This window comes from Melozone crissalis, unplaced genomic scaffold (assembly GCF_028551555.1).
Source record: "Melozone crissalis strain CALT ecotype California unplaced genomic scaffold, PUWL_Pcris_2 ptg000080l_1, whole genome shotgun sequence".
Lineage (NCBI taxonomy): Eukaryota > Metazoa > Chordata > Aves > Passeriformes > Passerellidae > Melozone > Melozone crissalis.
The window spans coordinates 40,220-54,182 of record NW_026535857.1 but is presented as its reverse complement, the minus strand read 5'-3'; the positions used below and the strand labels follow the sequence as shown (position 1 = coordinate 54,182).

Genomic DNA, 13,963 nt, shown 5'->3' with positions numbered 1-13,963 from the left:
GAGATCCAGGATTGGGATCCTGCAGTCCCTGTGACCCAAAATCCAGGATGGGGGACTGGGCTCCTGCAGTCCCTGCCAGCTGAAATCCAGGATGGGGGAGCCATATCCTAAAATCCAGGATAGGGAAACTGGGATTCTGCAGTCCTTGTCACCTGAAATCCAGGATTGGGATCCTGCAGTCCTTGTCACCTGAAATCCAGGATTGGGATCCTGCAGTCCTTGTGACCCAAAATCCAGGACTGGGCTCCTGCAGTCCCTGCCACCTGAAATCCACGATTGGAGGAGCCATATCCCAAAATCCAGGACTGGGGACTGGGATCCTCTAATCCCTGTCACCTGAGATTCAGGATTGGGATCCTGCAGTCCCTGTGACCTGAGATCCAGGACTGGGATCCTCCAATCCCTGTCACTTTAGATCCAGGATTGGGGATTGGGATCCTGCAGTCCTTGTCACCTGAAATCCAGGACTGGGGAGCCACATCCCGAAATCCAGGCTTGGGGAGCGGTGACTCCACATCCAGGGACTGTCACTGCCTGTCCATGTCCGGCTGGGAGCGTTGGGAGTGGGCAGAGGGTGTACATAGACACAGTGCGTGGTTCTCTGTAAATGTTGTACAGTTTCCAGTGCCAAGTTCCATTAAATTCCTGACAGCCTCTCCTGCCTCACCGAGTGCTGCTGGGAGGGAGGGAGGGAGGGAGCGAGGGCCGTGTCCGTGCTCGGGAGCTGCCCCTGGGCAAGGATGGATCTCTCCAAGCTGAGGCTCCAGGAGGAACCCCTGTCCCCTGCCATGATTGTTCCGTGTCCAGGCAGGACAAGCTGGAATTTCACAGCTCCAGCCCTGTCCAGGCAGGACACGAGCACAGCAGCTGAGTTCATGGACTGTGCTCGGTTCCCAGGGAAAGGGAGCAGTGGGATTGCACCCCCATCAGCAGGAGGGTCCTCATTCAGTCAATGTGAAATCCTTGGGAGGGGGATCCTGCTGGGCTGATCCCAAGGAAGCTTCCAGGGAGTTGCTGTACCAGGATAAACCCATCCAGTCTTCCCAAAAACCTCCAGCCTGAACTTGCATGGGGTGTCCAGGCTGGGCTGCAGCTCCAGGAGAGCAATCCCGGCTCCAGGAGAGCAATCCCAGCTCCAGGAGAGCAATCCCGGCTCCAGGCTGGCCCTGTCCCCTGGGAGGGAAGGAGCAGCTCCCTAAATCCAGTTTTAGGGACAGGATTTGCACATTTACAGATGGGATCCGTGGCATGGGAGATGATGGATGCCAGGATCTCCCCCAGGGTGAGTGATCCCGGCCCCAGGCTGGGCCTGTCCCCCGGGAGGGAAGGAGCCACTCGGTTTGCTCGGTTTTAGGGACGGGATTCCCAGCTGAGCCCTGACCTCTGAGGCTGATTTATCCAGAGGGAATTCAGCCCTTCCCGAGCAGGGAGAAGCTGGGATAAGGCTCTGCCTGCAGAAAAGCATCAGTGAGCTCTGGAGCACGGGGAGAGGAAATCCCAGGCCTGTCTGCCGGGCTGGGTCTGTGTCTCCTCACCCCGCAGCCGACAGCAAATCAGCCAGAACTCCTTCGTTCCCTTTGGAAGCAATTCCCTTTAAATAATTCCCCACAACTCGTGCTGGTTCCCCTCCCTGCCCCGTCCCTCCTGCAGGAATGTGCAGCCGGCTCAGCCCTCCCTCCTCCAGACTAAACAATCGCTGCTCCCCTGGATTCCAACCATGGAATCCCACGGGCTCCCGGCTCTCCGCGCCTCTGCTGAGCCGGGACCCCCATCCCATGGGTGTGGAGCCCCGGGATGCAGCAGGACGGAGTTCCCGAGGGCGGAGGGGAGCCCGTGGTGCCGTCGCGGTGCCAGGAAGGGGCTGGGCCGGCTCCGTGCCCGGGGCTGCGGCGCCTCCGCCCTGGGTAAGCAGCTCCGGGATCCGGCTTTGCCCTGGGGCCCCGCCCGGCTCCGCCCCACTGCCCGCGCCCCCGGGGCTCCCAGGTGGGACCTTCCCGGAGCCGGGATCGCAGCCGGGGTCACTGTGGGGCCGAGTCATCTCCGGGAATTCCCAATCCCAATCCAGCCTCTTCTCCACGGGGACATCGGGGATCGGGGTCCCTTCGCTCCAGCTTTGGGAGCTGCCCTTGGCTTTGGGAACTCCATGGAAGCAAAGTCTAAAACAAACCACAAACCACAAAATCCCAAATTTGACTCCAACAGCGCCGAGACCCTCACAGCCATCCTGGGATCAACCCCGAGCCCACCCTCTCCACAATCCCACTTTCCACACTAAACCTCGGCGTTGTTTCTGCCGGGATTTGTGCAGATCCCTCCCCCTGCCCGCAGCCTGGGATCGGTCTGGGCCCGTGCAGGGCCAGGAGGGCCCCACGGAGCTTCCCCTGCCGGAGCCCTTTCCCTCCCCGCCTCCCAACTTTCTCTTTTTCCATGGATTCATCCCCCTGCCGCCCCCCGCCGTGTCTGCAGCTGCAGACCCAGACACATCTGTGCACATCTGGGCTGGCGCTGGCAGCCGAGCGCCTCGGCAGGATCCAGCTGGAAGCTTTGCACCTCCTGCTCTGCGGGAATTTCCCCCATTCCCTGCACGGGGCCCCTCAAATGCAGACACCGAGCCTGGAAAGCTCCGTGTGGGGCTTTGGGGGGCCCCTCCTCCATCACAGCTCCAACTTTCCAGCTCCAGGTGGAGCCATCCCGGGAAATTCAGCCGCCAAACCCCGGCGGCGGCGGCGGCTGCGCGCCCCCCATCCCACCACGGTGGTCTCCCCTTCCCTGCCCGACCCTGCAGCCCACCCCGGTGCTGTGACTGGGCCATAAATCCTGGGGTTTTATGGGGCAGCAGGAGGTTTTATTGGGATCGTTATCCTGATAAATGAGGCACACTTAAAGCACAGACAAAATCAAGGGCTGGCTTTGACCTTCTCCTGAAAAGTGATGTGGGATGGGATCCATGGGATGGGATGGGATGGGATGGGATGGGATGGGATGGGATGGGATGGGATCCATGGGATGGGATGGGAGATGGTGAGTGCTGGCAGTGAGTGATGGTCACAGGGATGTAAAGGAATGGGATGGGATGAGAGGTGATAGGTGCTGGTCATGGGAATGGAATGGGATGGGATGGAATGGGATGAGAGATGAGGGATGCTGGTCATGGGAGTGCTGGTCATGGGATGGGATCCATGGGATGGGATGGGAGATGATGGATACCAGCAATGGGATGCCAGTCACAGGGATGGGATGAGATGGGATCCATGGGCTGGGAGATGGTGGATACCAGCAATGGGATGCCAGTCACAGGGATTTCATGGGAAGGAAGCAGCAGATTCCAGCTTTGATCCTCACCAAGGGCCACCCCAGACGGCACCACCCCTGCACCCCCAGCCAGGTGACACAGGGACCCCAAATCCCCCCCAGCTGAGCTCCAGCCCCTCTGCCATGGTTTGGACCAGCCCCTGGACCCTCCCCGGCCTCCAAACCCCGGGGATCTGTCGGGATTTGCTTCTCCCGGGCGGATCCGAGCCAGCTCCGTCTCCCCTGTGCTCTTCCCGCCGGTTTGGGCTGGAGCTAATTAAAGCTGGAGCGGAGCAGCGAGTGAGGGCAATCAGACGGGTAATTAGGGAGCAGCTCTTGCTCAGGAGGAGCTGCCAGGGCCTCCCCTCCCCGAAACCTCTCACCAGACAGGTTCCCAGCACCGCTCCCACAATTCCTCCCGGGAATTGCAGCGTTCCACATGCCCTGAGCTTTCTCCATGTGAGGTTTTCCCCAGGAGGGCAAAACCCTCCCAGATTGATCCCACCATTCCTCAGGTGTCTCATGGGCTGGGTTTTGGTTTGTGTCCTTCCCAATCCCACAGCTCGAATTCCTCGCTGGGTTAAACTGGGATCAACTGGTGCCGATTTCCCATAGCTGAGAAAGTCAAATTATCTTCTGCTGAGGGATTTCCAGGTCCAGCAGCTCCTTGATCCGGCTGGGGAAAGGTCACTGGGCTGTTGTGGGCACAGAGGAAAGAGGGATGGATGGATGGATGGATGGATGGATGGATGGATGATGGATGGATGGATGATGGATGGATGGATGGATGGATGGATGGATGGATGATGGATGGATGGATGGATGGATGGATGGATGATGGATGGATGGATGGATGGATGGATGGATGGATGGATGATGGATGGATGGATGGATGGATGGATGGATGGATGGATGATGGATGGATGGATGGATGGAATCCATGGATGGATGGATGGATGGATTGATGGATGGAATCCATGGATGGATGGATGGAATCCATGGATGGATGGATGGAATTCATGGATGGATGGAATCCATGGATGGATGGATGGGATCCATGGATGGCTGGACAGAGAAACGCTCCCTTGTTTGTCACTGTCCCCTCCTTTACACCCTGAGTAAGAGATGAGTAAACCCAGCCTGACAATGGGGAGATCCCTCAGCCCAGCCCTGAGGAAGAGGGCAGGACCCCACAGCCCTGCCCTGCTCCAGCCCCGGAGGAGGCCCCGGAGGTGACTCAGGGCCCCGGCAGCTCCGCACAGCCGGGATCTGCCAGGGCCTGCTCGGGGATCCTCCCCTGGTGCCTCTGATGCGCTGCCAGCACCGCCTGGGGCTGGGGAGACTGGGGGCGACCCTCCCCTCCTTTGTACAGCCCCAGTCCTCTCCAAAACACCCTAAAACTGGGGAAACCGCGTGTGTCACCCCCAGTGCCGCCTGCCCCGAAACCAGAGCCCAGATCCCTAATTAGGGCTTTGCTGGGATCTGAAACTCCACCCTGGGAGCAGCGGGACGAGAGCCAGGGCAGCCCAAGGGGGTTGGGTGACGCCTCTTCCCCAGCTCCCAAAGCTCCTGGATCCACTCCCATTCCTGCCTCGCTCCTCCTGGCGCAGGGAGAGGCCCCGCGAGGGAGGAGGCTCCATCTCCATCTCCTCCTCCTCGTCCTCCCGGCGCGGCGAGCCGGGGCAGAGCCGCGTGCGGCGGGAGCGCCATGGCCGAGCGGCTGTCGGAGGAGAAGATCGCCGAGTTCAAGGAGGCGTTCTCGCTCTTCGACCGCGACGGCGACGGCTGCATCACCACGCGGGAGCTGGGCACCGTCATGCGCTCGCTGGGCCAGAACCCCACCGAGGCCGAGCTGCAGGACATGGTGGGCGAGGTGGACGCCGACGGCAGCGGCACCATCGACTTCCCCGAGTTCCTGTCGCTGATGGCGAGGAAGATGAGGGACACGGACAGCGAGGAGGAGATCCGGGAGGCGTTCCGGGTGTTCGACAAGGACGGCAACGGCTACATCAGCGCGGCCGAGCTGCGGCACGTCATGACCAACCTGGGCGAGAAGCTGACGGACGAGGAGGTGGACGAGATGATCAAGGAGGCCGACTGCAACAACGACGGGCAGGTCAACTACGAGGAGTTCGTGAGGATGATGACGGAGAAGTGACGGCCCCGCCAGCCACCTCCAGCTCCATTCCGCAGGTAACTCCCTGGGATGCAGTGTCCATGGAAAATCCCCAAATCCTGGGGATTCTTTCCAACCCTCCTTGTCTTGGTGGTTGGAAAAATCGATTTTTGTGGTGCTTTTTTTTTTTTTTAATTTAATTTTTCCTTCTTTTTTTTCCCCAATAGGGAACAGAGGTTGTGGTGGTTCTCCCCCAGCCCCTCCATCCCCTCCCACCTTCTCCAGGCTGGAAAAATCCTCTTTTATCCCAGTTGGAGCGTCACCAACGGCGTCTGCATCGGATGTGGGGTGCAGATGGATTTGGGGTCCCCATGGGATGTCTCGTGTCTGTAGATATTCCAGAGGCCACTGAGAATTCCCTGACATCCCTGAGTCCAATAAAAACGTCCCCCCACATCCTCGTGGCTGCTTCATTCTCCTTCTCCTTGGGATCCCTGCTGAAAATGTTCCCTCAAATCATTCTGGTCAGGCTCAAACCCCTCCTCATCTCCATCCTCTTCCCAAAAAGCTGGAAAGATGCTGGAGACCAGGATGTGGCCATCCCCATCCCAAATCTCATCATTTTGGGATCTGCCTCCACCCCCAGGACCTCAGGCGTCCTTTTCCCTCTTCCAACCTAGGAAAAACTGGATTTATCCCTAATCCCCACCCCAAAGCTGAGCAGAGCTGGATTCACCTTTCCCAAACTCGCCGTGACTCAGTTTCCCCACAACGAGGGGGAACCCTGGGATGGGATCATTCCCCCCACAGAGGAATTGGGAGGAAAATTCATTTTGTGGCTCTAATTAATGCTCTGTCGCTAACGAGCAAACGGGGCCGAGCTGCTCCGTGGGGACCTTGGATCCAGCCCATCCCCGGGGCTGGGAACTTTGGCAATCCCGGTTGTTTTCCCGGGAAAACCGGGCGGGTCCCGGCAGAGCCCAGCGCGCCCACGCTCGCTCCCAGCTCCTTCTCCCTCCCCCTCCCAGGGCTGGAGCGGGGCAAAGTCCAGCCCCAAAATCCCCAAATCCACCAAAATCCCCAAATCCACCAAAATCCAGCCGGAAAAAATGCCAGGGTCACGCCGGGCTGTGGCAATGAATGGCTAAAATTAGTCCTGCCCATAAACCTGGATTATTTATTTCATGCCAGGATCCAACTCCAAACTGATCCCGGTATTTTTAGGCCTGACCTTTTTTTCTCCTTCTATTTTTGGGTTGTTTAATTTCCAGAGTGTTTTTTCCACTCATCCCAGGATGGTTTTTCCGGATGATGATCCTGAATGGGAGCCTGGATCCCAACCCAGCAGCTCCATCAGCAACAGAGCAAGTTCATCCATTTTTCCCATTTATCCCCAAATTTGGTGCTCGGGAGAGCAGTGGGAAATTCCCACCAGCATCCTTTGGGATGGACACATGGATGGACAGGATGGTCCTGTTTGTTTCAGCAGGAAAAGGAGAGGATTTTGCTTCCCAAATCCAGGTTTTCCTCCCCAAAGTGTTCCTCTGGAGGAGAAGGAGCTCCATTGGAATTGGAATCCTGGAATTGCAGGATCCGGCCTGGCAGATCCATGACCAGTGGAATTCCATCTGCTGTTGGTTAATTATTAAATTAATCGAGGTCCAGGGGATGCATTCGGAGCCTGGGAAGTTTGGAGGATCCCTGATCCCTCCCTGATCCCGATTTTCCACCCTAAGGCTTGGTCAGGACGTTCCCTGCACCAGGGATGGGGATTGATAGATGGGATTTGGGGCAGGGATCACCTGGGATGGGAACTGGGAATCACCTGGGATAGGAATCATCTGGGACTGGACCTGAAAGATCATCTGGTGTGGGATTTGGGATAGGGAATCATCTGGGATGGATCCTGAAAGATCATCTGGTGTGGGATTTGGGATAGGGAATCATCTGGGATGGATCCTGAAAGATCATCTGGTGTGGGATTTGGGATAGGGAATCATCTGGGATGGATCCTGGAGGATCATCTGGTGTGGGATTTGGGATAGGGGTCAGCTGGATGGGTCCTGTGGGATCATCTGATCTGGGAATTGGGACAGGAATCACCTGGGATGGGTCCTGGGAGATCATCTGAGCCAGGACCTGGGGTAGGAATAAGCTGGGATGGGATCTGGGAGATCATCCAGAGTTAGGGATAACCTGGAATGGATCCTGGAGGATCATCTGGTGTGGGATTTCGGATAGGAATCATCTGGGATGGGTCCTGTGGGATCATCTGATCTGGGAATTGGGACAGGGATCACCTGGGATGGGAACTGGGAACCATCTGGTGTAGGAATCACCTGGGATTGGACCTGGGGATTCATCCAGTGCGGGATTTGGGAGAGGGGTCACCTGGAATGGATCCTGTGGGATCATCTGGTGTGGGAACCGGGACAGGAATCACCTGGAATGGGTCCTGTGGGATCATCTAAGCCACCCTATCCCTGGGATGGGATCTGGGAGATCATCCTGAGTTGGGGATAACCTGGAATGGATCCTGGAGGATCATCCGGTGTGGGATCTGGGATAGGGATCACCTGGGATGGATCCTGTGGGATCATGAGATCTGGGAACTGGGACAGGGATCACCTGGGATGGGTCCTGGGAGATCATCCTGCGTTAGGGATAACCTGGAATGGATCCTGGAGGATCGTCCGGTGTGGGATTTGGGATAGGGATCACATGGGATCATCCAGTGTGGGATCTGGAGCAGGGATCACCTGGGATGGGATCTGGGATGGGATCCATGGACTGGACCATGAGGAACCCCTGGGATGGGACCTGGGGTGGGTTTGGGGTGGGACATGGGATCACTGGAATGGGATGTGACTGGGGGATCCCTTGGGATGGCACTGGAGGGGAAATCTCCTGGATCCAGCTGCTCCCACCCCCACCATGGACAATCTCCCACCACCTTTCCAGGTATTTTCCAACCAAAAAATCCACCGAGGGCTCCAGGACCACCCAAACCCACAGATCCAGCTCTGCCCCCATTGCTCCCCTTTCCCTGCTCACCTGGACACTGGTTTTGCCCTAAAATTGAACTTTTAAGGAAAAAAAGCAGCTCAGGAGCCCCCCCAGCATCCCCCATCCTAAAGGACCGGAGATGTTTGCTCCAACCCTGTGGGATCAATCCCAAATTCTCCCCATTCCCTTTAATTTCAGCAACCCGAGACGTTCCCACCCCCGTTCAACAACGAGGCTTTAAAACCACAATTAATTAAACTTGGGAAAACAACCCCCAGACCTCCCAAGGTTTTCCCAGAGGAAAAGCAGGATTTTTTTCCCAGTTTTTCCCCATTTTTCCCCTCTCCAAGCCCTGTGGGTCCGAGCTCCCTGCCCCCTCCCCAGCAGTGACTCTGCCCCGAGCAAACATGACGTGGTGCCTGGGAAATGTCTGCGGGAAGGGGAGGCCCCTGCACCTCCAGCTGCCAGAGAAAAGTCTGGAAAAACGGCTCCAAAAGTCTGGAAAAACGGCTCAAAAAGTCTGAAAAAAACGGCTCAAAAAGTCTGAAAAAAATGGCTCCAAAAGTCTGGAAAAACTTGGGAAGCAGGAGTGCTGCAGGTTGGTGGGTGAGGGGAGCTGGGCTGGGAAATCAAGGCAGGTTCTGCACAAAAACAAAGCCCAAAATTCCATTTATAAACTCGTTTTTCCAATGTTTGCTTTGGAAAAAAGAAACGGTTCCATTTCCCTGGGGTGTTTTTGTTTTACCTGTTTTAAAGGGGTTTTCCTCCCTGGTTTTCCACTTTTGGGCTTTTTTTTGTGGAAGGAGAAAATCCTGTCTGGTGGAGAAGTGAAAAAACCACACAAATCACCCCAAAATCAGGCACGGGGAAATGTGGGAAACGTCATCCAGGGATGGGCAAAATGGTGGAGAAGGGAAGAATTTGGTGCCAATTCCAGCACCGGGGCTGAGGTTGAACCAGATGGGGAGAAAATCCTGATTTGGGTTTATCTCCCAAAATTTGGGGTTTTAGCATTAATCCCTCATGGAATTGTGGGGATGAGGAGAGGGAACGAGCAGGACAGGGAGATGGGAATGGGGAGAAGGAGAGGGGACAAAGGGGATGGGGAGAGGGAAATAAGGGGGAGCAGAGCTGGGGACAAGGGAGGGGACAGGAGGGACCAGGAGAGGGGAAAATGTGACCAAAACGTGGGAAAAAGAAACGGTTCCATTTCCCAGGGGTGTTTGTTCAGCCTCTTTTAAAGGGATTTTCCACTTTGGGGTGATTTGTGAAAGGAGAAAATCCCGTCTGTGGGAGAAATGAAAAAATCAGGAGATGGGGACAAGAGAGGGGACAAGGAAAAGTGGGAGCAACAGGTGGAGAAAAGCTGGATCAGGAGAAGGGACAAAGGGACAAGGACGAGACTTTGGGCTGGGGATAAATGGGAACAGGAGGAGAATGGGATGACAAAAGGGGACCTGAAAACCAGGAGATGGGAACAAGTGGCACCAGGAGAAGGGACCAGGGGACAAGGAAAAGTTGGGAGCAAGAGGTGGAGAAAAGCTGGATCAGGGGAAAAGACCAGGGGACAAGGACAAGACTTTGGGCTGGGGATAAATGGGAACAGGAGAAAAACGGGACAAAAAAAGGGGACCTGGAAAAGCAGGAGATGGGGACAAGGGGCACCAGAAGGGACCAGAGGACAAGGAAAATTGGGAGCAAGAGGTGGAGAAAAACTTGAAAACTTGATCAGGAGAAAGGACGAGAGGACAAGGACAAGAAGGATCCAGAGAAGGGACATTTGGGATCAGGAGAGGGGACAAGGACAAGACTTTGAGCTGGGAATAAAGACAAACAGGAGGAGAATGGAAAAAAATGGGGACTTGAAAACCAGGAGGTGGGGACAAGTGGCACCAGGAGAAGAAGGGACCAGTAGGACCAGGGGACAAGAGGACAAGGAAAATTGTGAGCAGGAGATGGGGACAAGCTGGATCAGGAGAAGGAACAAGGGGACAAGGACATTTGGGATCAGGAGAGGGGACAAGGACAGGACTTTGGGCTGGGGATGAACGGGAACAGGAGGAGAACGGGACAAAAAACGGGGAACTGAAAAACCAGGAGGTGGGGACAAGTGGCACCAGGAGAAGAAGGGACCAGTAGGACCAGGGGACAAGGAAAAACAGAGATGGAAAAAAGCTGGATCAGGAGAAGGGACAAGGAGACAAGGATGAGATTTTGGGCTGGGGATGAACGGGAACAGGAGAAAAAGGGGACAAGAAAGGGGGACCTGAAAAACCAGGAGGTGGGGACAAGTGGCACCGGAGAGGGGACCAGGGGACAAGGACGAGGCTTTGGGACGGGACAATCCCGGCACACCCCACAGGGCTCCTCTCCCCTTCACTGCCCAGCGTTTTCCCAAACCCCAATCCCCAAAACATTCCCGGGGGATCAATCCCAGGGATTTGGGAACCTGAAATCCAGAACTCCGAGCAGGGAATGGATTCCAGCAGCCCGGGATGGGCACAGGCGGCTCCAGCCCGGCCGGGAGGGAATTCATGAACCTGGAAAAGGAGTCTGGGGGCTTTGGGAACGCCGGGAAAGATCCCAAATCCCACAGGAGCCGCGCCGGGACCCGCAGATTCCACAGGGCGGCGACTGCAGGGGTGAATTCCCACCAAACCCTCTCCAAATTCCCAAATTCCCGGAACGCCGGGAGTCCCACGGGGGACACAGCGGAGCCCTCGGATCCCAGCCCCGCTGGAGCTGCCGGGAATTCCACAAACGGGAATTCCACAGACGGGAATTCCACAGACGGGAATTCCACAAATGGGAATTCCACAAATGGGAATTCCACAGATGGGAATTCCACAAACGGGAATTCCACAAATGGGAATTTCACAGATGGGAATTCCACAGATGGGAATTCCACAGACGGGAATTCCACAAATGGGAATTCCACAAATGGGAATTTCACAAACGGGAATTTCACAAACAGGAATTCCACAAAGGGAATTCCACAGACAGGAATTGCACAGACAGGAATTCCACAAACGGGAATTTCACAGACGGGAATTTATGGGAGCAGGAGGGATTTGGGAATCTTTTCCCTCTTTTTCCCTCCGGGATAAGCGGGAGGACGGAGCTGCTGCTCCAGAAACACCCCAGGGATGAACAATTAAAATTCCCACACCCCCCATTGCCAGCTCCACTTCTCCCTCGAAAAACCCACCTGGAATTCCCAAACTGATCCCAAATCAGCTCTGGGAAGGAGAATAAAATAAAAGAAATAAAATAAAAATAAAATAAAATAAAATAAAATATAAAATAAAATAAAATAAAATAAAATAAAAGATAAAATATAGAATAAAATTTAAAAAGATAAAATATAGAATAAAATAAAATAAAATATGAGATGAAATAAGATAAAATATAGACTAAAATAAAATAAAAATAATATAAAATAAAATAAATAATAGATATATAAAAAAAGATTTAAAACAAAATATAGATTAAAATGAAATAGAATAGAATAAAATAAAATAAAATAAAATGAGATAAAATAGAATATAAAATAAAATATGAAATAAGATAAAATGTAGAATAAAATAAAATATAAAATAAGATAAAATAAAATATAAAAAATGATAAAATATAGAATAAACTGAAATCAAAAATAAAAAATAAAATAAGAGATAAAATATAAAATAAGATAAAATAGAAGATAAAATAAAATATAAAATAAAATAAAATAAAATAAAATAAAATAAAATAAAATAAAACAAAATAAAAGAAGCTGAAAAGAAGGAATATCAATTTTCCTGTTTTTCCCGATTTTTCCCATCCAGAGGCACAGCCCGCCCCGTGCCCCCCTTCCCCCCCATTCCCAGTTTTCCCGAAATTCCGGCTTTTCTCCTCAAGAACGCGCCTGCCCCGAGCCGAGAGCAGAGGGGATTTTATTTCAGCTCTGGAATTGGGAGTCTGGAGGTGGGAACTGAACCCTCTGGAGGGGATTTGTTATTCCCAAAAATCAAAAAATAATCGGAATTCCCAACTCTGGGATTAGCGGGGTCGGTGTTTGCGGACTGGGATTTGCTGGGATCGAAGGGAATTTGGGATCAGAGGGGATTTGGGATCAGAGGAATTTGGGATCAGAGGGATTTGGGATCAGAGGGGATTTGGGATCGAAGGGGATTTGGGATCAGAGGGGATTTGGGATTGAAGGGGATTTGGGATCAGAGGGGATTTGGGATCAGAGGAATCTGGGATCGAAGGGAATTTGGGATCAGAGGGATTTGGGATCAGAGGGATTTAGGACCAAAGGGAATTTGGGATTGAAGGGAATTTGGGATCGAAGGGAATTTGGGATCAGAGGGATTTGGGATCGAAGGGAATTTGGGATCCAGAGGGATTTGGGATCAGAGGGATTTGGGATCCAGAGGGATTTGGGATTGAAGGGAATTTGGGATCCAGAGGGATTTGGGATCAGAGGGCATTTGGGATCAGAGGAATTTGGGATCAGAGGAATTTGGGATCAGACGGATTTGGGATTGAAGGGAATTTGGGATCAGAGGGATTTGGGATCCAGAGGGATTTGGGATCAGAGGGGATTTGGGATCAGAGGGATTTGGGATCCAGAGGGATTTGGGATCAGAGGCATTTGGGATCAGAGGCATTTGGGATGCGGGGAGCAGAAATTCCCGGTTTTCCCGGGTTTGGGGCGAGCGGGGCGGACCCGGCCGTTCGGGCGTTGCCGTTCCCGGAGCTTTCCCGGGGGCAGCAGCTCCGCCAAGCGGCGCCGCGCCGGGAGAGGCTCCCGCATCCCAATCGCGCGGATTTCACAGGGTTTTTGTGGGAATTGTGGGAGTTTGACCCTCGATGCCTCCCAAAATTTCCTCCTCCAAAAGCCCCGGGCGGCTCCTCCCCATCCCAGCCGGCTCCGGGATGAGGAGTGGCTGGAGAGGATTCCTTAGGGGAAAATAAAAAGGGATTATCCCGTTTTTCCCAGCATCGTTTCCCTGCCAGCTTTTTGGGATTTTTCCAGCCTCTGATTCCTCCCAGGGCTCAGGATTTCTCTGGGAGATTCCCCGGTCCCAGATTTCCTTCCCCAGGTTTTTCATGGAAAACGAGGAATGAAAGGTTTTGGGAAGGGGAGGGACATTGTGGGGTTTTTATGGAATCGTGGAATGGGTTGGGTGGGACCTTCGGGATCCTCCAATTCCAGCCCCATTCCAAGGGCAGCGACAATTCCTGATCCCAGTGTCCAACCTTGGCCATTGCAGGGCTCAGGGGCAGCCCCAGCTGCTCTGGGAATCCCTTCCCAAAATCCCACCCCAGGCTCCCTCTCCAGGGAATTCCCTCCATTCCCAGCTCTCCCAGCCTGCCATTGGATCCATCCCCACCCCGACTCCTCTCCAGGAAGGGATTTTGGGGTCTGGGGGCTTCACTGGGAACCTCAGCACTCCAGGAAGGGTCTCCCTTCCCTTTGCCATCCCCAACTTCCATAAAAATCCCTGGGGATGGATTCTGAGTGTCCCAAATCCCAGAATGGTTTGGGTGGGAAGGGCCCTTCAA

At 54.1% G+C, this 13,963-nt stretch overlaps 1 protein-coding gene across 1 annotated transcript; it reads left to right on the top strand.

Annotated features, from left to right (window-relative positions):
• The first annotated feature begins 4,999 nt into the window (after positions 1–4,999).
• On the top strand, positions 5,000–5,690 carry LOC128946382 (calmodulin, striated muscle). Its single transcript, XM_054290112.1, has 2 exons — positions 5,000–5,484; positions 5,635–5,690. Exon 1 carries the CDS (start codon positions 5,000–5,002, stop codon positions 5,447–5,449), a length of 450 nt encoding a protein of 149 aa, XP_054146087.1. The 3' UTR covers positions 5,450–5,484; positions 5,635–5,690.
• Positions 5,691–13,963: the final 8,273 nt, after the last annotated feature.